General features: G+C 42.3%; 1 protein-coding gene across 1 annotated transcript; it reads right to left on the bottom strand.

The window, feature by feature from the left end:
- Nucleotides 1-602: 602 nt before the first annotated feature.
- LOC306714597 (PC-esterase domain-containing protein 1A-like) lies at nt 603-18,560 on the bottom strand (the record flags this gene model as incomplete). Its single annotated transcript, XM_079184643.1, has 11 exons — nt 603-716; nt 1,257-1,312; nt 1,413-1,562; nt 6,076-6,159; nt 7,375-7,455; nt 8,729-8,806; nt 9,392-9,644; nt 10,802-10,952; nt 14,707-14,939; nt 17,346-17,425; nt 18,485-18,560. 11 exons carry the CDS (start codon nt 18,558-18,560, stop codon nt 603-605), a joined length of 1,356 nt encoding a protein of 451 aa, XP_079040769.1.
- Between the last annotated feature and the right edge of the window lie 6,089 nt (nt 18,561-24,649).

The raw sequence follows: 24,649 nt of genomic DNA, 5'->3' as shown, positions 1-24,649 counted from the left end.
GCATATCGTCTACAGGCAACACCAACAGCATGACTCATGGTTTCAGTTCAGTGCCTACAGCCAGAAGACACACTGGGGCTCCGTTAGCACACTTAACTATGATGTAGAAACATTTAGTTATGATCAAGAAAAGGAATTACAGAAATATGAAACTAGAACTTACCGCTGACATTGTTTTCAGTTGTGCGTTCCTCATTCAAATGTGGGTTGTAGAAAACAGAATCATCTTCTCAACATTCACCTCAGTTCATAACAATGTGTCAATTTGTAAACATATCAGGTGAACAGCATTTGTGGGTCAGATGCTGACTGTGCGGTTAGCCTGAGGGCTGCCAGCTGCCCGAGGCCACAGATCAAGACAGACGAGGAGAGCAGGACACCCTGTGTACAGACGATAGCGTATACTTTTATTATCACCATTCTGGTGTCAAAAACATCCATGAAAACATCCTTTCACCTAAAATCTAGACTGGATTGGGGAACATGTAGAAACACTGACCAGTACATTAACGCAGGTATCGCATGTGTCACTGTGCTTCCAACCAACCTCAATTACTGATCTCAACAGAAAGTCACTTAACCTCCTTCCCTTCCCTGCTTTCCTAACAGTGATCCTCGTCTGTGGACATCTCTCCGGTCTTGTTGAGTCCAGACTCCTCGTGTCCCTGCTGTAATGGCTCTCTGTGTCTGCAGCTCACCGTCCATACATAGGCCGTCTGGGTGTCACCCGGGGAAGGTGGGAGGGGTACGGGTGAGTCCTGAAGTGAGTCCCCCTCCTCCTCCTCATACAGGGATCATCTGCTTGGAAATGAGGATAGAACCTGAAACCTTCACCTGGAAAATTAATAAATAAATAAAGTGTATTCTGTATATCAGTAATGTCAGATTTCTTGGGGGAGGGGCTTATTGGAGTGGAGGGGGACAGAGAAATAAACTCATGTCCCTTAGATAGGTCTGCTTTGAAGCAGTTTGAGCTGAGATAATATCAGGCCTCCTACAATGAAAGAAAGTTGTTTCTCTTCAATATTATTTCCTCCATTAACAATGTAAATGTTGGCAGTCAGTTCTTTGGTTCCACTGAAGTGAGTTTAGTTAATCCATCAGTCAACAGCTGAATGGGAGAAGGTCTTGCTTAATAACGCAAAGGTCTACGTGGCATCTCCTCAGCTAATACTATAATGATAATGATATATAATATATACTATAAAAAGCATCATACCTGCACTGAAGTCCATCTGTGAGCAGGTGGCTCTGACCCGAGCATGAACCTGCTGCCTTGGCTCCAGGTAGTCAGAGGGCAAAGGGTTATAATCTGTCAGCAACAGAGGAAGAGGACTCAGTCACAACAGGGCCACACTGCCACAGACTACGTGCAGGCAGTGTTGATGACTCGGTGTTAGACCTACACTGACCGGAGAGCCTCCAGTTTCCATCAGCAGGAAACCGTCGACCTGCAGGAGGACGAGGCTGCACAGGGAAGAGCGTGTGAAGGCGACCGACTCCAGCAGCAGCCGCATGCTGCCTGTTGAGCTGCTGAGAGTAATGCATGGCTGGATCTATAGCTAGAAAACACAGGAGAACAAGGTTAGGGCTGATCTTAATAGTCCTGGTGATCATCAGAAAAAACAAAACCAATGATAAAATAAGCTAAGTTCTACCGCTAAGGTCCAGAGTTAATGGATCTGCTATCACTACTTTAGAGGTTACGGAGGGAGATCTCCACGGAAACAAACACTGTTGCAAACCTCCTCTGTCTGTGCACAAGGGGCGGAGTCTTCACACACACACACACACACACACACACACACACACACACACACACACACACACACACACACACACACACACACACACACACACACACACACACACACACACACACACACACACACACACACACACACACACACACACACACACACACACACACACACACACACACACACACACACCATGGCAGAGAGAAGAAAAAGATCCAAAGTGTGGCTACATTTGACTCCAGGAGAGAACTGTCGTCTCAAACTCAATAAAACCCTCAGAAGTAGCTTTCAGTCGATTGTTGGTCTGAGGCTGCAGCCACGACTTTAATTGTCTTCTTTTTCACAAAAGCATCAAAAAGAACCAATAAGCAGTATCGATAAAATCACAACAATCCCCATCCCTACTAGTAACAAATATACTGTATATATATATTTATATTTCTGCCATTTCACACTGAATTCTAAAAAGGTTCAATTGTTTCTCGGCTCCATAAATTAACAATGGAGCTTCCTGCCATCTCCTGCAGTAACTATTTCACCAGTCCAGTTTGTTTTCTATCCAGTTCTGATGACATTTGTGCTGCATACTAATATCCTCCACTTTGTCATGTGGAATAATGTTTTGAATGTGATCAGTCCTGATGAAGCTTTTAATGGAAACTCTCTAAGTGGTCAGGGGCTTTGGTAGGCATATGACAAAAAAGAGTAATATGACAATATACTAAACACATAAAAAAACACTGAGAAATCAGAGCATGAGCCGGTCTAGTATTCTCTCTGGCTGATTAACGGCTTTCAGGACTCTCAAAGGCTCATTATTAGCTATTGTGAAAAGGCCGGCAAGTGAAGGCTGTGAATGAGGGCTGAATACTCTACTGATGCAATCAGTGGACCATGACGAGTGGGCAGACGTGTCTGATTGCCAAGTACAGCTATAAAAAACATAAAACGCTTGAGGGGAAACAGCAGACACAGGGCCTGTGGGGATTTTATAGGTCGCAGAAGTGATTTCCACGAGAGGCTTGTTGATAAAAATGCCTTGCGTTTCCAAAATATTGAATTCCTATTTCACAAATGTTTGGAGATAATGAAAATGTGTTGTCGTATTTAAGCTTTATTGAGCAATAGCGTAAAAGTTCTGTCCACAAGACATCAAACTGTTGTGGTGAAAGCCATTCAAGCCAGCATTAGTATATAAAACCAATCAGCTGTTTTATTAGCATCGATCACAGAGGGGCTGCAGCTGTGGTTCCACACACAGGGAGTGACCAAACTTTACTAGCGGGAGCCAAAAGGCCCCCAAGCCTTCAGCCTTCACCCAGCAGACATTTCACCACCTGGGAGAGAAGTTTGGTGAACTCTGACGCACTAATTTGCACTCATTGTACCATTGGCCTTTTCCTCCTAAAATAATTATTGCAAAAATGTATTTATGTACAATTGTGAGAACAAAATGGCAGCCCAGTACAGAGGAAATAGTTAAGATCTGCAGGCTAGTGTGACGGACTAGCACTAGATCCCGGCACACTCTCATATTAGCAGTTAGCTCCCCAACTAGCCCTGCAAGTGCTCCCTCAATCCCCAAGCTCAGAGAACACTTAACATCAAGACAGAAAAAAAAAAAAAAAAAATATATATATATATATATATATATATAATATAATATTTCATTAGGTCTTCAAGAGAACACACAAAGAACTCTGGAGCTCTATCAGTTGTCCCGATTCCATTCAATTATCCAGCAAATTTTAAGCAAACTTTTGAAATGTTGCAAGAGAAATGAGCCGCGTTTCCATCAACTGGTTTGGAGCGAATAAACTATGCAAAGCGTACTTTAGTCAGAAGTTGTCTCTGTGGGCTCCCCATGGCTGGAGGGGAAGACAAACCTTATGGAGGCCCAACCCCCCAGAATAATCAGGGTGGTTGACGTTCTCCAATGTGCTCAGGATTCAATTTGGCAAGTTCTAATTGTTCTTCATGGCAGCTAATATTGGCCATGCGTTTCTTGCTGTCTGGAGAAGACCAAATAATGCAATGATTCTGACGCACGAGTCAGAGAACACAGCTGATCAGACATGTGAGTCAAAGGTTCGCTACGTCACAATTTATTTAGAGTAAAAACTTTTCATGCAATTTGACGTTTTATTGAATTTTGCTGTTTCCATACAACTTTACTAATGATACTTCAAAATGTGCATACAAATACACTGAAGGAAACACGGCTAGTGACAATCCTAAAGAACATTATGTCCTCCATCCCAGACTGCCAGCGTTCACCTTCAGCTGGGACTCACTCAAACTAAAGTAGAAGTATGTGAAGCATGCCTCAATGCTTTTTTGTTGGAAAAATGTAAAGTTCTCAGAGGCAGCCTGCTCACTGTCATACTCAAACCCGGTGTAATGCGGGGAGACGGCTCTTGTCCACACTTCACTTCGGTTTATCTGCTCCGTCTTCCTTCCATTTCAGTTTTCCAGCTCCTTTTGTCCTTGAAGGAGGTTGTAATTTAAAGCAGTGCTTCTTCCTCTGACTACAGAGTTAGTGACGGGGCCGATATGTTGGAGTTGGAAATGAACGATAAATAGGTTACAGAGCAACGTTACAGAGCAACGTTCACAGATGCTGCAGTGATTCCCTGAAGCTGTTTGAATCCGACGCTGCTAGTATTGTAACTCTCATCCTGCGTTTAGTGCCCCATTGTGGTCAACATGTAGTTTTGGAAGCTTCACAAGAACAGACTGAAAGGTACGTTTCTTATGTTATGTTATGTTGCAGTAATCAGCTCTTTGTGGAGTCACCATTTACTATGATTGCACTTTTGTGTCCCTCAGTACACTTCTACTAACTTTTGCTCATTTTTAACCCATATTTATTCAGGGAGTCCCAGTTGGGAGCCACGCCCCTTTTTGCAGGGATTCCCTGACTGCACTCACACATGGAAGCTGCCCAGTACAAGCACAGTCTGATGGCCACTGAGCAGCTCTGCTGGAGCAGCTGGGGGTTATTATGGGCTCTTCAGTGGTGGTAGTGAGCGAGTGGCTCGGTTACTTTCCTCATCCAGATTGATCTCGCCCGTCCCAATGAAGCTTAGCGGAAGTTCAGTCCGGGAGATTCTTTACGCTTTAATTCATTCAAACTCCTCTACTCCTTCAGCTCACTGATGGGGTTCAGTCTCAATTAAAGCAACCACGATCCGCCTCAGCCGATCATATAGTTGCTGTCTAACTTCAATAAAACGCTGTTCTCCTCTCTGCTGTCAGTTACCATTTTAATAAGAACGGACTCTTCTTCCTCATTCACCACCAGTCTTCATCACATCAGAGCACAAGGTTCTGTCCACTGAGCTACAAGCCTACTGAGCTAGATTCTTTTACTGTGAACTGTGGCGCTTCATACAAACCTGTGTGAAACTCTAAATAACACGCAAACAGGTGAGCTTGTCAGAGGAAACAGCATGTATCTTAAATGCTAAAACATACCATGGTGTGTTGTGTGTAAAAAAAGAGACAAAACTTTCAAATCGTTGACAAATAGTCAAATGTAAATGGTCTGTACTTGTATATCTCTTTTTCACTCAAAGCTCTTTAACACCACATGTCATCATTCACCCATTCATACACTGATGACTACCATGGGCTACCATGTAAGGTGCCACCAGCCCATCAGAACTAACTCATCATTCACACAACATTCATGCACCACAGGAACAGTCTACGGGAGCAATTTGGGGTTAAGTGTCTTGCCCATGGACACATCAACATGGACTAGTTGATCCTTTGATTGAAGGACGACCCTGCTCTACCACTGAGCCACAGTAGTAGGGGTCAAAACATTGTGACTGGGAGAGGATAATGACGATCATACAGACCGTGATGAGAACATTCTTTACTTTGAAGTAAGTCATCAGTATAGATGAGGCTGGAAAGTGTTGGTACTCACCACCAGATGTCACTACTCCCTCTGTCTGATCTCTTAGAAAAACAAATACATAATGCAGGAGTGTCTCTTTATGTACAAGAATTACCAAACACTAAACATTTAGCTTAAAAGCACATTTAAATTGTACTGATGTAATGTGGAGAGCATAATGAAGAATAGCAGTAAATATGAGGCAGTACGGACTGACCAGACAGCTGGAAAGGTTTAAACGTGTTACTCAGTCTGTTATTTGTTGCTACGTGGCACAGTTTGAGCTCATCTCCTTAACCTGCTGGATCTTTTCAAATGGGAAAGTCTGTAGCTGCCAGTCTGTGGAGGCAGGAGTCCACACTTCTGGAGAGAATGATAAAGAAAATGTGGAAGTGTTCAATCAGTCACCTCTATAGTGGAGAGCAGCGGTCTGTGCAGGCTGGTTGGCCAGCTGTGTGGGCAGCAGGGGTCTGATGCACACGGCTCTGTCTGCTGTACACATACAAGACACAAACACAAAGCTCTGGGTTGACGTCCAATCCACAACAGATGTGTCATTCGTTACTAGAAAAACCCACATTAAGGCATTTAACAACCAACCAAAGACACAAATGGGTCTCTTCATATTGTGTATTAAAAATAAATGATAAAATTCACAACTTCATAGAATTATGGTCTTGAGAGCACACACAAAACATTTTGAAAGGTTTACAACTTTTTTTTAACATTCTTCTTCTTCTATTATTTTTGCTTTCTTTTCTCAAAACTGTTGGATTTGTCTGCATCACCTTCGCCTGGTGCACACATGTAATGTTCTACTGTGTGGGTAACGTCCTCCTCTGTTATAACCAGTCCGCCGAGGAACTTAACAGAACAAACGCAGACTGGAGAGCATCCTGTGAACAGGTGCAGAAAGCGGGCCGGTAGGATACTGGTTGACCAATCACACCCGGCTTGCTGCCAGTTCAGAAAGCTCCATCAGGACCAGAACCAACCGACACCGAGACCATCACAGCACAACGCTCTACTCTAGACCGTGCAATATTTGTCAGTACTGTGCTGTATGTGCGAATGTAGCATTATTCAGCATATTTATTATTATGAAACATTATGTAGAAAAACATAGCATTTGATTAATCTTAACTGCGCATAAGTCTTCTAAGTAACATTCTTTAACATTTTTTAACGTAATCATTTAACTTTCTTCTTTGTGTTCTTTGTACTGATCTAAACTCTGGAAACAACTTTGGTTGGACTCACCTCAGTCAGGGGTTCAATTAGCACGTTTGATTTGACCATAACGTGATTCCTGACTTGAACAAATGTTTCCTTCCTTTGTCAAACAGCCTCTTGGGGAGGCTGAACTGTCTGATGACGCTAGTAATGTATACATTTAAAGTCACAGTAAAGTCTTTAGCTTCAGTAATGTGATGCATTCCAGGATTCAGGATTTCAAACCTGTAGGAATTCATCCACTTATCTGTTACCATCTCTGGAATTGGTGAGAGGGACTCCGGGGGGGAAGGGTTAGTGTGTGGATATATTGGGGAGGAAACAATGAAGAGCAAGTATGGAAAGATCTATATTCAATCAGCAAAGAGTCCCACCCAAAGACTGAATGAGTATTTGATGTTACTGCACAAACCGCCATGTTCCCAAAGAGCAACACGCGCTGTACGACCCTAAAGGCCGGAGACTGTTTGTTACCTGAGTTTGGGGGAACCAGCTGAAATCTGTCTGATCTGTTCCTCTGCTGGTGCTGGACCAGGCCACATCTCTGGAGAGGTACTGAGATACAGACAGCAGAGGAATAACATGTATAGGAATTAGGGGTGTAACGGATCACGGATCGATCCGTGATCCGGATCGCACCTCACGGTTCGGATCGCACCTCACGGTTCGGATCGCACCTCACGGTTCGGATCGCACCTCACGGTTCGGCACACTTGTGGACCGCGGATTAATTGAGTTTTTTTTTTTTTTACAGTTGAATCATCACAGTGTGTAATAAAGTTGTGCTGCTGCTGTTCCTTTTCAAGTAACAAGTCCCCGAATATCAATGCAGAGTGTCAGTGAACAGATATAAAGCAGTAGTGTGTTCACGTGAACGGAGCGTGAAGCATTCAACGGTGAGTCACGGCGAGCGGAGGAGCTTCAGAAGCTCCCGGCGTCATTTAAGTCGCACATCTGGGAGCATTTTGTCTTCCCTGTAACTTCTAATGACAGGATGAGGGTGGTGGACAAAACCGTTACGGTATGTAGGCGTTGTTTAAAGAGAAAGACACACAACAACGGCTGACTGTGACGGTTCACTTCATCACGGCGGAGTGGAGAGTCATAGTCCGGTGCTGTAGACACGCCCCCTCTGTGAGAGTCACACACACACACCTGGTGCAGGTGCTGATAGAAGGAGCAGAGTGGAAGCTAGACAGGCCCAACAGTAATATCCCTCTCCCCAGACAATGGAGATATTCTCATCTTTTTGAAAACAAATGTAGAGTTGTAGACCATTTCACAGTAATGCTAAACATTATTGTGTATTTGAATGACATAACCTGACAGGAAGTAAACATAGACCCAAGTTGTTGCCGAGCAGTTCAGTTGAAGCAGTGGAAGCTAGCTCACTGGATGTTTCTTTCTTTCAGTATTGATCAAAGGACGAGGGCATCAACATACCTCATGTTGCACTTAAACTTAACAGAATTGAGGATTCTTGAATGTTTTTTTATTTATTTATTTCATTTTGTTTCAAATTGGACTATAGCCCAAAAGTTCTTTGCTTTAAGTGTTCTTGAAGTTCTTTAATTAATAAATGGAAAGCAAAGTTATATTTGTCTCCTCCCCTTTTCTTTGCTGATCTGAAAAATGATCCGAACTGTGACCCAAGAACCGTGAGGTTTGTGATCTGTTGCACCCCTAATAGGAATATGTATACAGTATAGGCATACTGGTCACTATAGGCTGATTATTTCTGAGAGTAAACTGCATTCTTCAGTATTTAAACTGGGGCCACTGAGTCCAAACCTCTGAATGACAATAGGAGAAACTTGATTAGACCGACCTGAGTCCAGCAGGGGCCTTGGGGGCCTCTCAGGTCTGAAACTGCGGTGTCCAAAGTCTTCTCTATAACCCTGGAGCACTAAACATGCAGAGATGTAAGACAAGACAGTCAGTTAAGCATATATGTACATAATATATCAACAGATAGATCAATAGATGATGTGCTGATGATAATCTCTTGACATGTTTGTGTCTGTTTCTACATATCCTCTTGCAGGTACAACATGGTCATTTTTACACGTTTCTTTTCATGTTGTGTGGGCTGCTTTCCCAGAAATAGAAAACAGCCGTACCATTGGAACAACCCATTTTGCCAGTCGGGTGAAACGGATACAGTTTGTTGAAGAGAGTAGTTTATTTCCAGGAGTGAAAGTATTGAGTTGGATTGGTGTAAAAGCTTTTCAAACAGTATTTAGGAGAGAAGGCATGAAAAACTTCTACTGTAACCCAGAGAAATATTCATGTCTATCCTCAGTACATGAATGAAGCACATGTTGGGTGACATATACTAATATATGCAGAATCAACCAGCTCCAGGAAAAGTCTTCCTATAGAGCACCACTTTGATCAGCAGTACACAGTAAACAGCAGCCACTGGACTGAACCATGCTCCACCAATAACAAGTCAGCACTCAGTATATCAATCAGCTGTGTGCACACCAACCTCTTCCTGCAGGAGAGGGGGGGTCGTAGAGGTCGACTCCCCAGGCCTCAGCAGCGTGCTGCAGCAGCAGGCTGCTGATGCGTCGATGGGCCAGCGTGTCCCAGTGGACGCCGTCCGGCATTCGGTGCTGCAGCCTGCAGCGGAAGTGGAAGTGCAGGTCGAGGACATCAAAGCCGTAGGCCTCCGCCAGTTGACCGCTGTAGAAGTTGGCTTCGATGATGTCATAACGCAGCGTGGGAGCTAAGTGGCTCACCTGCAGTGATTCAATGACAGGAACAGGTTCATCAACAATTCTAGATTTGTGTTTGGTGGTAAATAATGCAATATTATCATTCATTGTCTCTGCATATGACATGTATTATTGAGACAAAATTCTGAAATGGAGATATTGTGACGCATTGGTCTCAAATATCAGAAAATGTGTCGTTTGAGTCTTGACAATCAAAGAGACCTTATTTTAAAGCCTATAGTTGCGTTTCCACCCACCCTGAAATATAAAAAATATAATAAAAAAATACAGCAAAAAGGCTGGAGTATCAATAAAAGCAAGTGTAAACAAACCAATGAATAAATAATGACTACATGAAATTCGTGACTTAAACATCCAGTCATGCTTCCACCGAGGAGACAAAAACATCAGATCTGTGGAGCAATGAGGAGACCGTCCTCACACTAACACATGACAATAAAAGCTCTTTTAAAATTGTGTAATCTTGTTGCTCCTTCTTCCTCTGCTGTGGTTTTCTAGCAGCTGACTGGAGAATTAGCACCGCCTGCCATTTCTCTTGAGGAACCAACCCCTAAAGCTTAAACCGTATAGTGAGCCCCTGCAGGCGCACGCTACGAGCACGTACAAAGGCGGTTATGCTTAACGTGCTGTTTGTTGCAGTATTCTCCAAAACGCCAGAGGGCCTACAAACCAATGTATGGTGAAGAAGCGAGACAACCAGCGGAAGAGGCTAAATGCCATAAACCAACCTCCACAATGCCTATCTCTGCATATCTCATATACATTATTACTTTATTGCCTTTATACAAGCCCTGTAAAGAAACAAGTCAAGTGTTAAATGCAATGCTCTGATGGTGCATGCCTAGTAACAGGAATTCAGAGTGATGACCGAGCATCGCACACAACACGCAGGGCGTGATTACCTCTTTTTCTAACCTGCACGCTTCACGCCAGCTTCTTTACAGCGGGTATAAAACACGTAGATGGGAACACACATTCATTCTTATTTTCTTTTGCAGATTCATTTCGGTTAAAAATCTAAATCAAAAGGTTTGGCTGGAAACCTTGTTCTGTTGGAAATTGAAATAAAAATGCATGTTTTAATTATTTGACGCCCATAAAAAGAAGAAGATGTTGAGGTGATTGGCTGGGATGAAATCGTGCAGCTGAGAGATACTCACTTCAGGCACCAAGAATCCACCCTTGATCTTCTTGCCAAGCGGCATAGCCAGAGCCCACAAGATGAGGCAGTCGCGGTTAACGATGGCTTTAATCTGGCCAAAGAACTTGTGAAGGTTCTCTTTGTACTGTCCAAGACACTCCAGGCCATACCTGGGATGTAAAAAAATGACACCAGATATGTAAAAATTAAGCTGCCATTTCTAGTTTGTCATCACTAGAAATGTCTATGAAATGTAGAATATATCAACTTTTTTTGTGGTAAACTGGGATGTCTAGTTCCCCTGATAAGCAGTCCTCGTCACTGCTAACTCCACAGCAGACTAGTGGAGGTGGACAGCCACGTGCCATGTTTGTGACACATGGGGTGCTTTGAATTTAGCAGAATTGCATAAAATGAACGTATGACCAATGGTGTGGCGATAGATCCAGACATGCACAATAAAGTGCATAAGAATTTTGACCACATCATAATTAGAACTGACGATCAAGAGGACCAAAACTGGCTGATGGATAAACTGGTATTCTTTTTAAACAAAGATCTTTTATATTGATCCTAAATGATGTTAACTGATCATATTTGGTTATTGAACCCAAGACATGTACTCAGATCATTTCAGTGTATATCAACCGGCATGTGCCAATAGCAACATATTGGTGGTGAACCTGAAGTGCTTGATAATGTGGATCCAGCTCACAATAGTGCTGCTGTGGTTTAGACTCTCCGTAACGTTGAGCAGAGCTCAGTCCTGCCTGTTGCAGATGAATGATCTCACTAGAACAGTCTACAGCTGTGCTAGCAGCACTGAGGCTGTGCTACTAGCACAGTGGTCACATAACATCCTCACAATCAGCAGTTTAATATTTACCATGCCCACCAGCTTACTTTAGCATGCTAAAACTGTAACCCAATGATGGTGCTGTTTGAAAAAAAAAAGAAAAGATAATCCACCCTGAGGGGAACATGAATGTACATTTTGCGCTAGTGATAATCTAGAGGGAAAAAGTCAGGTGATCAACAAAGTCATTACAATTCCTCCTGAGGGGACATGGTTGGACTACATTTCACAGCAATACATCCAACAGTTGTTGAGGTACTACACTGAAAGCCAAAGAGTGAACCTCATGGAGCTGGAGGAAAAGTCACAAGATCAAAGGATTCATTATGGGACCGTGAATATCGGAATCAATCCTTTCAATTCTCCAAATATTTCAGTCTGGACTTCAGTGGTGGAGTTGACAAATGTATAGCATCGGTATGTTACAGAACCTAAATGAATAGTATGAGGCAGACTGCTCCTGTACCAATGGCACATCTATTGGCAATGCCATAATGTGAATAAATGAAAAACTATGAATAAATGAAAATAACTTAAAATTATTCATATGAATCTAATTAATATTAAAATGATCAATAAGCATGAATATCAAGACCCCCTGGGAACAACCAGCTGTTATCACAACATGCAAAAATAAGACAACTGCTCTTTAACAAAAGACAATAAAGTTTATTGGACTTAAACAATAATTAATAGAACATACAATAAACATCTATTCTACAGCTACAATAACAAGCAGGAAGGCCCACGTGTGTGTGTGTGTGTGTGTGTGTGTGTGTAGGTGGGAGGGGGAGGAGCGAGAGGGAGCAAGATGGTGGACGTGATCCCGTGAAAGGCTGTCACAGGAGGGTTCCTGATTGTGGGGACACCTAAAAGGTTAGGGGTGAGGGACAATTGAGGACGTGGTTTACAGGTCTGTGACAGACACTGGCGTGGAGCAAAGCAGAGCTATACTACCGAGCTACTTGTGTCAATGAGCTGTGTGCATGTGCAGTGTGTGTGAGAAAAAGGAAGGCATCCAAAGCGAAGACAATCCTAACTGCCGCAGAAATACACGACAGCTGTCCTTTTATCATTCAGAAACCCGGCGAGTGAACTTGATTTCGTCGTCCATGGCGCTGGTCTTCTGACTGATAAAACGTAGCGCACTGGATTTACACAGTGGCAGAAACATACAGGACTGTCTCAGAAAATTAGAATATTGTGATAATCCCCATACGTGTGATTTAGTTTACTGAACCAAGCTGAGTGTTTTTCAAGGCTCAGGAAACCCTTGCAGGTGTTTCGAGTTAATTAGACGATTCAAGTGATTAGTTGAATACCCTACTAGTATACTTTTTCATGATATTCTAATATTTAGAGATAGGATATTTGAGTTTTCTTAAGCTGTAAGCCATAATCAGCAATATTAAAAGAATAAAAGGCTTGCAATATTTCAGTTGATTTGTAATGAATCCAGAATGCATGACATTTTTGTTTTTTTAATTGCATTACACAAAATAAAGAACTTTATCACAATATTCTAATTTTCTGAGACAGTCCTGTACACAAGCAGGGGCTCACAGCTTGGGACAACACATTCAATGTAACATGTTTAACACAGAAACAAGCACAATAAATAAGGTAGTCTCAATGCAGCATTAATCAAGACTTGTCGATCTTAAATTTACAACACAATAAAGCTTACAGTACAATTAAGCTGTAAACAGTTAACCTACCCATTTTATCTCTGCCCAGACAAAAGCCACCAAATTGAGATTGCTTAACGTAGTGATTAAGGCCCCGATCACAACGAGAGACGTTGCAAGAAACGCGTTGGCCACAAAGCCATTGTTCTTTTGTATGGCGTGCCTGCCGTGCACTTTTCTCTTGTGATTCTCACGTTTTTAGATGCGCATAAGTTAAAATATTCTCAACTTTCAGCACCAGCCGTAGAGTCCCACTGGACCCAGGCAGCCACATCAAATTGAGCAAGAGGCAAGCTATACTACTTAACCAGTGACTTCCTGTTTTGAGCAGAGTAGATGTGGTAGTAACTTACAGAGGCAATGATTGAAATTAGCGGTTTTTAATTACGAGGAAGTACATAATTTTCCTAATGTTACTTGTGCATGAGAAGATTCACCGGCAGGTTTTGGTTTTCCAAAAGAAGCCTTTTCTTCTCCCAGGTGGAGGAGGTATGAGATCAATACAACAGTCCTTGATTTTCCTGTTAATTGAATAATGTTCCTAGCCGAGCTGTCACATTTGACCTCAGGTCACAGTGCTGACAACATCCCTGACACAGCATAGTCGAGGATCGCTGGCAGGCATGCCCCCAATCAGATGCTGGTCTGAAGCCTGTGCAGGATGACATCCCTGCATACTTGGTGCCAGAGAAAGGCTCTCTCCCAGACAGACTGTGCACAGTATGGGGATGCTGAGATGAGGACACTGACAGAGCAGTTCAAGACCGAGGGAGTCTGTCTGGTGAGTGGACTCATTCATAGCCCTGATAGGAACGCATTATATACCAGTTACATTAACTGCGCCACCACAGTCCATTGGTTTCAAAGAATAATTTCATCTTTATTCTACTTCAGAACAAATCCCAGGAGGAGGTTCTTCTGTGGCTTGCATCTCTAGAACCCTCTGAGCTGTATCCCACACTGAGCCCCTGTCCAGACTGCAGTCGTGGAGAGGCTATTTTTGCCCTCAAGATTATAATAAATGATTAGAACACAATCACTATTCAGAATACAAAGTTTCTCAACTTCAGTGTGGGAAGTGGCATACACCTCTTTCAGGCCCCGTTTTGAAACTCGACTAGTTTGCCAGTTTGTCACACTTTCAACCATACATGCAAGGACAGCTAATCAGCAGTCTGTGATCACCAGATCCAAACCACTCGCATCATCCACAGGGAGGTGGATGTCCGAGAAAGATGGACATTCACACGTGACACCAGAGACCATCTTTGACCAAAGACAAAGGTAACCATCTTCCTCCATATAGAACCACCTGTTATAACCTGACTGAAGTTCCAAAGAGTTAATTAATAGAATAGAAAGCATATGAGGATTGGTTACCTGGTGATGTCCCACAGACAGGAGCTGATGACAATGATATCGGGTTTGACTCCTCGCCTGAAGTCCTCCAGGATGCTCTCCATGTACGGGGAGTAGATTCGTGTCAGGAAGTAGAAACGCAGCAGGTGGTGGTCGGAGCGGTACTGTCGGACCTCTCTGTACTCTGTGCCGTTCGTCATGGGTCCAAATCGACCTCCCTCCACCAGGACGTCCTGTTCAAAGGAAAACTCTCCCTGCACCACAGACAGCGAGACATTACGTTCCAGTGTGCCAGCACAGGAAACCAGTGTTTCTTCTTCCAGTACACAAGCACAGTTCATAGTTTAAGAAATGGGTCAGTAGTTCGTCTAAAAATAAACCCCATTCTTAAGGATTACATCATGTTTCTGTGATTAGTTAGGGGACCAGGTCTGTGTCAGTCAACATGAAGGCATATTCAATTTAATGTTTGATTGATGGATCAATATTTATTCATTGAACAGAAGCTGTGTTGCAGATTGTATCCATGTAACTGTATATTGATTTAATAGTGTAATCAATGATATTTTATATCAAACACTATATACATATTGATATTGTTTTACATCCAATTGTAGAATTATACATTTTTTATCAGGTAATAAACAATTTCATAAAGCTGCGTAAAGCCCAGGGGAGCTGCAGATAATTCTCTGTAGGTTCATCACGACGAGAAACCCATTTCACGATGTCCTCCCATTAATGTGAGAAAAAAAAAAATCAATAACCGCTTTAATGAACAGTTAAACTAATTTAGGTGAGAAGGGGAGTATATTGTCTGATAAGTTATGCAGCCAGACTGCTGGAATTTCCAAGTTTTCACTTTTAGTAACTCAGCTTCTACTTCTGACTGATTCAGAAGAACATTGTTCAGCCCTAAATGTTTTGTCAATTACTTTTTAAAAGTAAGAGTTCTCCTTATTTAGAGGGTATTCAGGGACTTTACCCTAACTCAGCAACTTAAGAGCTACCTTCAGTCTGTAGAACGTGTATGAAGTACAACTATTATGTCAGTATGTCAGAACATTGTGTAGCAGAACACATTTTCATCCTATTATTCATTCTGGGGCCCCTGTGCTATATTGTGTGACCCCTTGTCCAGACCCCTTGGTTGGGATCCACCGTCATAGGATATATAAAACTACATAATCTATAAAGGAATATGGTCTATCCAAATGGTAGAAAAGCAAAGGATAGACAGTAGGGGTGGGGGGAAAAAAAAAATCTATACAGCATAGTATCGCGATATTTTATAAACTTTTTGGTACTAGAAAAATAAAATCAATTGCTTTTTCAGTCCACTAGATGGTGCAGAGTTTTCTGGTGAGGTCAGCAGAGCTCCCGGGTCAGTGTGATTGGTCAAAACAAAGATGGAGACATCGGAGAAAGAAATCAGAAATGCGCCGTCCGCGTTTAAATCAGACGTCTGGACTTATTTTGGATTTTTTAACAAGGGAGGGAAGAAGGACATGAATATGACACATGGATATGGCTCCGTTGTGGCGTTTTTTCAGACAGCCGTGCCCAAGCTCTACAGAGAAGTGAATCTTAAAGTGGAGGAATCTTTGAGTACAGCAGAAAGAGTTGCATTAACTTGCGATGCGTGGACGTCAAGCATAGTGGATTCCTATGTGACTATAACAGCACAATATCTCAGAGGACTGGCGACTGATGTCTCACGTTCTCCAAACTAGAGCAGTACACGCAAGTCACACCGGGGCAAACATGACAGACCTCCTGCAAAATGCAGCACAAGAATGGGGGATTGCCGACAAAAACCTGGGGGTTGTAACCGACAACGCTTCTAACGTGGGCGTTGCCGTTCAGTTCGCGGGATTCCTGCATGTGAAGTGTTTCGCTCACACGCTCAATCTGGCCTCACAACGGGCGTTACATCTGCCAACAGCAGCAGGCTCATGGGGAGAGTGCAGCGCATAACTGGCTCTCTGCCCTCGACGTCCACGCCTTGCAAGTTATACTGAGTTATATAACTCTTATATCGTACTTATAGAAGTTATAGACACGTTTGCATTCAGTTAAATTGGACTATGCAGACTGCAACACAAACAGTTCAGTCAGGTGCATGCAACATTTATGACAGTGTTGGTCAGTCTGTCAGCTTGACAATCCTATTTTGCTGCAATAAAAATGATTGAAGTGAGATGAACAGACTGAAAATTATCTTATTAGATAAAACATGTTGACACAGTTTTCCTTTGGGGACATCATTTGAAGTTGAAAAAAGTAATAAATCGCAATATATGTTATCGCAATACTCAGCATATCGCAGTATCGCAATAATATATCGTGACTAAAGTATCGTGATATCATTTCGTGACCAAAGTATCGTGATAATGTCGTATCGCGGGACCTCTGGTGATTCCTACCCCTAATAGACAGTTGTGTGTTCATATTGGTGAACATCACGGCTTATCCTTTTTATTTCATATTTTCTGTTCTGGCAGCCTTTGTTTCATTGACAGACAATTTATTTCCAATAGATAAAGATGGAATGCAAGTCAGGCTGAGCAAAAGGCCTTTGAGTCAACAAAAAACAAAAGTGGGACTAGAGGTATGTTGGTGCTTTTTCATGTGAATGAAACTCTTGTGGAACGACTTACTTTGGATTTGAGCTGAGGCAAAGTCAAGTACTGATCCCTCTGAAGCAGCAGCACCAGGTCTTTGTACATGGAGCGCTGCACTGAAATCAAAAGACAGATGCAACAGGTTTTACTCAAAGAATTAAATTAATTATGATGAGAAAGAACTTGGAGAAGTGGAGTTTTTAATGGGTGCAAGATAGTTGCCAAGATGTGAAGATTCTGTGTCTGATAAATAATGAACATGGTATTAAATCCAAGCTGGCACCTTCTCCGAAACAATTTCAGGAAACATTTTACAATTGAAAGGGAGCTTTTTTTCTCATCTCTTTATTCGAGAATGTGTTCTTTCAATTTGAGAGCATGACTTATTGATTTCACTTCAGATTTTGTAATGCTCTCCCTAAAACGCCATCCACAGTCAGGCTGGCTCTGTGTGCTTGTGAAACGTCTGCTGATTTCTGATCTTGGATTGTTTTGGTGCAACAAACTTGTCAAGATTCCCCAACCAATAGAATTCCACTGAAATGATGCGTGCCTCATTGCGCGTGTTTGCTTTACTTCTTAAAGTGTTGCAGATGGGCGGTGATGACCTTCGTAATACATCCATGGCCTTCCTACGTTAAGCTACCTACCTCGCTGTAATTAAAATTGAGTCTTGCAGATCACTTCCAAACTTAAACTGAACAAACTTGTGTTAAAAGGGCTCTTTTTTTCAGTCTCCGCTTGATGCACAGTTAACGTTAGCTCTGTAGCGATGCGCCGTTTTAGTGAGTGAAGGTCTGGATGCCGTGGTGTATGTTATTGATCATCATTGGTATTCCTGTTGACTATGGTACTAACGTGCTGCTGCGGTCCTAAACCACATAAAACTGCTCGTGTTGCATTGACTGGCATCATTCTCCACCAGCAGAAACAGATGCTCACTAGCATATGAGGCTGACGGAGCAGAGGAGAAATCTGAGAGCAGACGTTTCACGAGCACACAAGCAGCCTGAGTGTGAGGATAAAGGCTGAAGCACAGAAAATGTGAAGTGAAATCAATTAGTCATGCTCTCAAATAGAAAGAACACCCTCTTAAAATAAAGATAGGAAAGTGCTCCATACGCATACATGGCCAATAAAGCTGATTCTGAACAAACTTCTTGTTCATGTCTCACCTGAGCCACCAAGAACCACCACAAACTTGTTTAGCAGAAGCTGCCTGGCTTCACTCCGCATTGCAAATGTCCTCATGGCTGCACTGCTGCCGTCTACAGGAGTGGGAGGAAGGATGTTACTGTTAGCATCATCTAACCCTGCTTTCATCACTGTAGCATTTGACATGACGCATGTTCACATTGTAACACACTGTTCTTGCAGGAGTGTGTATGGCTTAAAATTGGCTCCAACCTCCTTTTAAAAAAAAGAAAAAGAATGTGTATTAAAAGACAGACGCCACATGAAGCCCGTCTCATTCGTTAGAATATATGCTTACTGATCATTTACAAAGCAGCACTTCTATTTAAAACAATCAAATTATAGAAGCACTACAGATTATGACCCTAATTTCCAACTGTATTTTAAGTTACTTTGTTCTAAGTTTTTGTATGTGACTACACAATCCAAACTAAAAAATAGCAACAGATACATTTTCTTTTAAATGTGCATTCTGCACCCTCAGAGTGTTTTTATCTCTCCTCACTGAACAATAAACTTGTACTTATAACCATATTTTATACTTAATAATAAATATAAAATATCTGTAATTATCAGCAACTTTAAAAGGCAACTAGAATATACAGGACTGTCTCAGAAAATTAGAATATTGTGATAAAGTTCTTTATTTTGTGTAATGCAATTAAAAAAACAAAAATGTCATGCATTCTGGATTCATTACAAATCAACTGAAATATTGCAAGCCTTTTATTCTTTTAATATTGCTGATTATGGCTTACAGCTTAAGAAAACTCAAATATCCTATCTCTAAATATTAGAATATCATGAAAAAGTATACTAGTAGGGTATTCAACTAATCACTTGAATCGTCTAATTAACTCGAAACACCTGCAAGGGTTTCCTGAGCCTTGAAAAACACTCAGCTTGGTTCAGTAAACTAAATCACACGTATGGGGATTATCACAATATTCTAATTTTCTGAGACAGTCCTGTACATCTGTCAGTTTCATGCAACAAAAAGACAGATGATCTTAGAAGTGCACTAATGGAGCAATTTTCAGGCTAAAACAGTTTCTCTTTTCATGAGCAACTATGTTTTGAGCATGTCTGATTTCATGTGCTTTGAGTTTTCTTTGTACTGAATATCTTGTAATTATATTACTCTTTGTTTAATTACTGTGTGTACTTTTTGTTCAGCACAGTGAACTGTTTTCATGCACGAAATGTACTGTAGAAATGAGCTTGTTGGAAAAAAAAAAAAGTGCCAATTACCTTTGTAATCCTTATATCCTTTTCTACTTTTGCCAGGAAAGCTGCAGGAAAGCAGCGGGGATAAGGAGCTGGGCTCTGGTTTGGTTGTTTTTTGTCACTGATCAACCTTGATACCACGTGTATTAGTTTGATTCACCACCGATACAATGACAGAGCAATGGCCAACTCTCTCTCTCTTGCTGTTGTAGCTGACCGGGAGCCCGCAGAGAGTATTCCAGCTGCAGGTGATGTTAGCTCTGGCCATAGTGTGACCAACTAGCAGCTTCATGTGCTACCAGCAGCATGTGTTGCTAACGGTGGTGCAACTAAGTAAGCGGGCGGAATTCGTGCTTGTGAACTTGGTTCCGCATGACCTGTAAAATCGTTAAGTTAGTGGTAAAAAAATAAATAAAAAAGGGACTATGAAGGACGAGCTCTGCCACACATGTAGTTATTGCCTTTAACGTTTTATGCTTACTGATATTTTACTGAGCCAGGAAAGGTTGTTCAACTAGCTAGGTTACTGCTAGTTAGCAAGATTATTGTGTGCTTACAGCTAACCACAGAACAAGTCTGCGTATTGGACCATATTCATTAAAAATATAAAAAGAGCGAGTAAACAATCTAGTTATATTTAGAGTAATGTGGCCAACCTTCTGTTTTTGTATCCCACTTGGCGCCTTCAGGCGGTGAGCCCAGTAGCTTAGCTACGGACTTGAGTGACATGCAACCAGTCTATCATGACCGCTTTCACTTCAATGCAAATAGAAGTTAAAAATATGTACTTGCGCCGCCCACTGACAAACTGTTAATTACGGTATGCAACTATACGCCGACATGAGTATTGTTAAGCTACTAAAGGAGTTGAGGTCATGTCGCTGTTATATATCGTTTCGGGGTGTTATGGTAACAGTCGACCTTACCGTAGGCTACTAGCTAGCAGAAAGGCTGGAGACACTCTCCTGTGACTGCGGTTGTCTCGTGCTGAAATGAGGCACACGTGACGAAGTTCGCATCGTCTCAGATAGGTCGCAGTAATACTGACCAAACGCGAAAAAACTCCTTTATTGTAGGTTATAGTAATCCGATATTCAGACTAAATTGCGTTATTTGAACAATCATCCCGACTGATCATTCGCCCTCAAACTATTTTCCACAGCAGACATTTTGACTAGCAAAAGCGCAGGTGTTACTAATAACATTAAAGATGGCTCCATTCCACTCATGAGCCGCAGAGGGCCCTCGCAGCGTGACAGCCTGCAGCATGCCGAACCAAAGCAATCAGCTGTATTATTCACAGCTGTGTGTCTGACTGAGACACGTCACAATGTCTCAGTATATTTATTCAAAGGACTCTTATGATAAGGGTCATTTTGTCATAATTTCCCACTAAATTCACGGTTAGGAGCAAAACTGTGGTGGGTAAATTATTTGTATTTGCTGGACTAAAATTTAAATATATTGAGTATTTCAAAAAATACTGGAATTAGCCACCAAGAGTTAGTTTATACTGTAGAATCTATTCACTCTGTCCATGTTGCTTAAATCAGAATCAGCTTTATTGTCCATGTATGCGTGCGCATACATGGTTACACATTACTCTCATCGTACATACACACACATGAAATATATACAATAAACAAGAGAAATATAAAAACAAGGACATTAAAGACAAGTAGAACAGAAAAAAGCATGCACATTTAAATACTATGTACAATATAAATATATATCTAAGAATATATATGAGCATGAAGAACAACACAATGAGAATGGACAATGGATTTGGGATATTAGTGCAGAAGGTGATAATAGTGCAAATGAAGATGCAAAATGTCTGATTAATTGTTCATGAGAGTGACGGCCAGTGGAAAGAAGCTGTTCCTGTGTCTGGTGGTTTTGGCGTACAGAGCTCTGTAGCGCCTACCAGAGGGGAGGAGTTGGAACAGCTTGTGTCAAGGTTGTGAAGGGTCTGCAGTGATCTTTCCAGCCCGTTTCCTGACTCTGGAGGTGAACAAGTCCAGGATGGGGGGCAGGCTGGAACCAATGATCCTCTCTGCAGACCTGACAATCCGTTGTAGTCTGTTCCTGTTTGGTGGCCGATCCAAACCACACAGTGATGGAGGAGCAGAGAACCGACTGGATGATGGTGGAGTAGAACAGAATCAGCAGCTCTGAGACAAGTTGAACTTGAAGTACAGCCTCTGCTGGACCTTTTTCCTGATGGTGTCGATGTTGGGGGCCCACTTCAGGTCCTGTGAGATTGTGTATCCCAGAAACCTGAAGGTCTCCACAGCCGACACAGTGTTGTTGAGTATGGTGAGGGGGGGCAGTGTTGGGGGGCTCCTCCTTAAGTCCACTGTCATCTCCACAGTTTTGAGCTTGTTCAGCTCCAGGTTGTTCTGACCACACCAGAGGACCAGCTGTTCAACACCGCAGACTCATCACCGTCCCTGATGAGGCCGATGACCGTTGTGTCGTCTGTGACCTTGAGGAGTTTAACAGACGGGTCCTCTGAGGTGCAGTCGTTTTCTTCAGCTGATTTATTGACATTATGACCTGGAACTAGATTTTTTCTGGCTTTATCATTTTTCTGTTACTACAGAGAGGAATTCTTGCTGATCCCACCAGTTTAACTAACTTGCTGGATGTTCTCTGGCGGCATGCTGCAGCTGCCTGTGTGAACTCGGCACAATAGCTGAATGAGAGACTCTGATGTGTCCGTCCAGCTCCGACTGCTCAGACGGGTCATACTGCCTCGAAGCAGAGGAGATGAAACCGTCGGTAGCAGCTGGTTTTGTCTTTAGTCTGATCTGCAGCTCTGAAGCAGAATCAGAGCGACTTTCTGTTTGGAGATTGTCAGTGGTGTTCACGGCCCACGAGGCTTCCAACAGATTGTTTCCATTTCTATATAAAAGCCATGAGTCAGCTTATTCAGTGAGGGATTACACCATTAACCCCATTCATGCAAGGGTTACTCCAACATACTAAAAGGAGACATCAAAGAGCACAACATGATGGAGCAGAGACTGAATAATCTTAAACTGCTGCAAAAGGGGCAGCTGGTCTCTCTCAAACAATACTCGAAGCCCGTGGATGTCAGGAGGCCCCCCACATATTCCTGACATTTACAGGCCAGCTTGCTATGAAACGTGCTGTGGATGTCCACGCTGCCCAGGTGACGAAAGATTGTGATGACCCTCGGACATTTCATCTTGTGCCATTATCGATCAGATCTGCACAGGAAATATAAAAATGTAAGAGGCAGAAATCCGTGAAATTTACACAACATGCTCTCCAGAGGAATACAGTTTTCACCAGCAGCTGGCTGCAGAATCTATTTAATGGAAAGACATGAGAGAGGTCGACCTCCTCATCCACCCAACGCTCGGCAAGAAAGCGAATCAGCAAAATCCCCAAAATATTATACTGCTTTAACAAACACCATTTGGATACTGGTGTTTAATGTAAGCAGTGCCTTATTTGTCAAACTTCATAGTACATTTAAGCTTGTTGTATACAAAAAAATGTATTGAGACTTTTTTCCTTAAAAACAAAATAGCCGTTGCCCGACTTTTTTTCACAAGAAATTCTGACTTTATTCTCATTAAATTGCTTTATTCTCAACTTCTCAGATATGTGGGATATTTTTTGGATGTGCAGACATTTCTGTTGAAGCTCATCTGATATATTAAAGTCCAGGTGTTTATACATACATTAAAATGAATAAATGTATCATTGAAATGCATTAATTCCATTTGCACATTTAAAGAGGTCAGAGTTAATCATGACTACATGTGTGTAGACTCAGCAGAGATAACATTAAATGAGAAAAGTAGATCTACAGGAGAATAAATGCTTGAAAGCAATACAGAAGGCCTGGGAGCCTTACTGTATTATATTCCATTATAGTTTTGTATTAACACCTGAATTTAGGGGGAACAAATTAAAATAGATTTTAAAACCAAAAATAATTTTTTAAATCCCAATGATCTATTTAATAGGAAGTGCTGTTGTCCTGTTACTGGCTAGTAAACCACAGAAACTTTCATTCAACAAACAAAATAACCGGAGACCCCCTCAGGAAGCGAGCGTGGGAGGTAGTATGAAAAGCCAAGCTGGCTCAGATGTCACGTTGCTGTTATCCAGAGTTTATCGTTGGAGCAAAACCTGACTGGCTTGTGTTTTTATAAACCCCTCACTTCATGTATGTAGCTCGCCGACTGCAGGCTAGCCTGAGGGAAGACACTAACATATGTATTCACCGCCCTCAGGCCTGTGGCTGCACAAAACGTGATTCATAGACAGCGGTCCTGGAAAAACTCAGCTCTCCTCATTTCGGTCACGTCCGCTGTCTGGTGCCCACAGGTTTGGTTGGGCTCCGGGTGCCGAGCTGGTAATGGGCTGGGAAAACGTCTACATCGATACGTCTCCCCACGAGGCCATTCCTCCTCGCTGTCCGATAGCGTTCCACTCCAACCGCTGACTCTCCCAATACATTAGTCTCCAGGGAGAAGAGAGCTGCCGCTCTGATATCTCCTTTCCATCAGAGCGGAATCCATTAAGGGCAGGTGAGAGTGGAGACGACCCATGATGTAAAGACTTCATACTTGGCTCGTCAGCCAGGAACTATAAGATCATTGTGGCCCCGCTGTGAGATTCTTTGTTTTCATAAGAAACTCTGGCATTAAGACAAAGACGAGGACTGACTGCCCTTAATGGACACAATGAAACAGCTGCTCAGACCTCCTCACCAATGGGACACGTTGAACCTTTACACTCAGACAACAGGTTTGCTTTAACAGCACTGAACGTCAGCCGGGTGCTCCGCTTCAAAAGCAATGTGAGTCATTTCCAAATGCAAAGTCAGGAAAAAGGCGACACTCAAGAGGTCCAACACAGCAAATGTGTTCAGGACA

Source organism: Pholis gunnellus (assembly GCF_910591455.1).
Source record: "Pholis gunnellus genome assembly, chromosome: 23".
NCBI classification, from domain to species: domain Eukaryota; kingdom Metazoa; phylum Chordata; class Actinopteri; order Perciformes; family Pholidae; genus Pholis; species Pholis gunnellus.
Note: the sequence above shows the minus strand (reverse complement) of the source record. Positions and strands in the feature narration are given on the sequence as shown.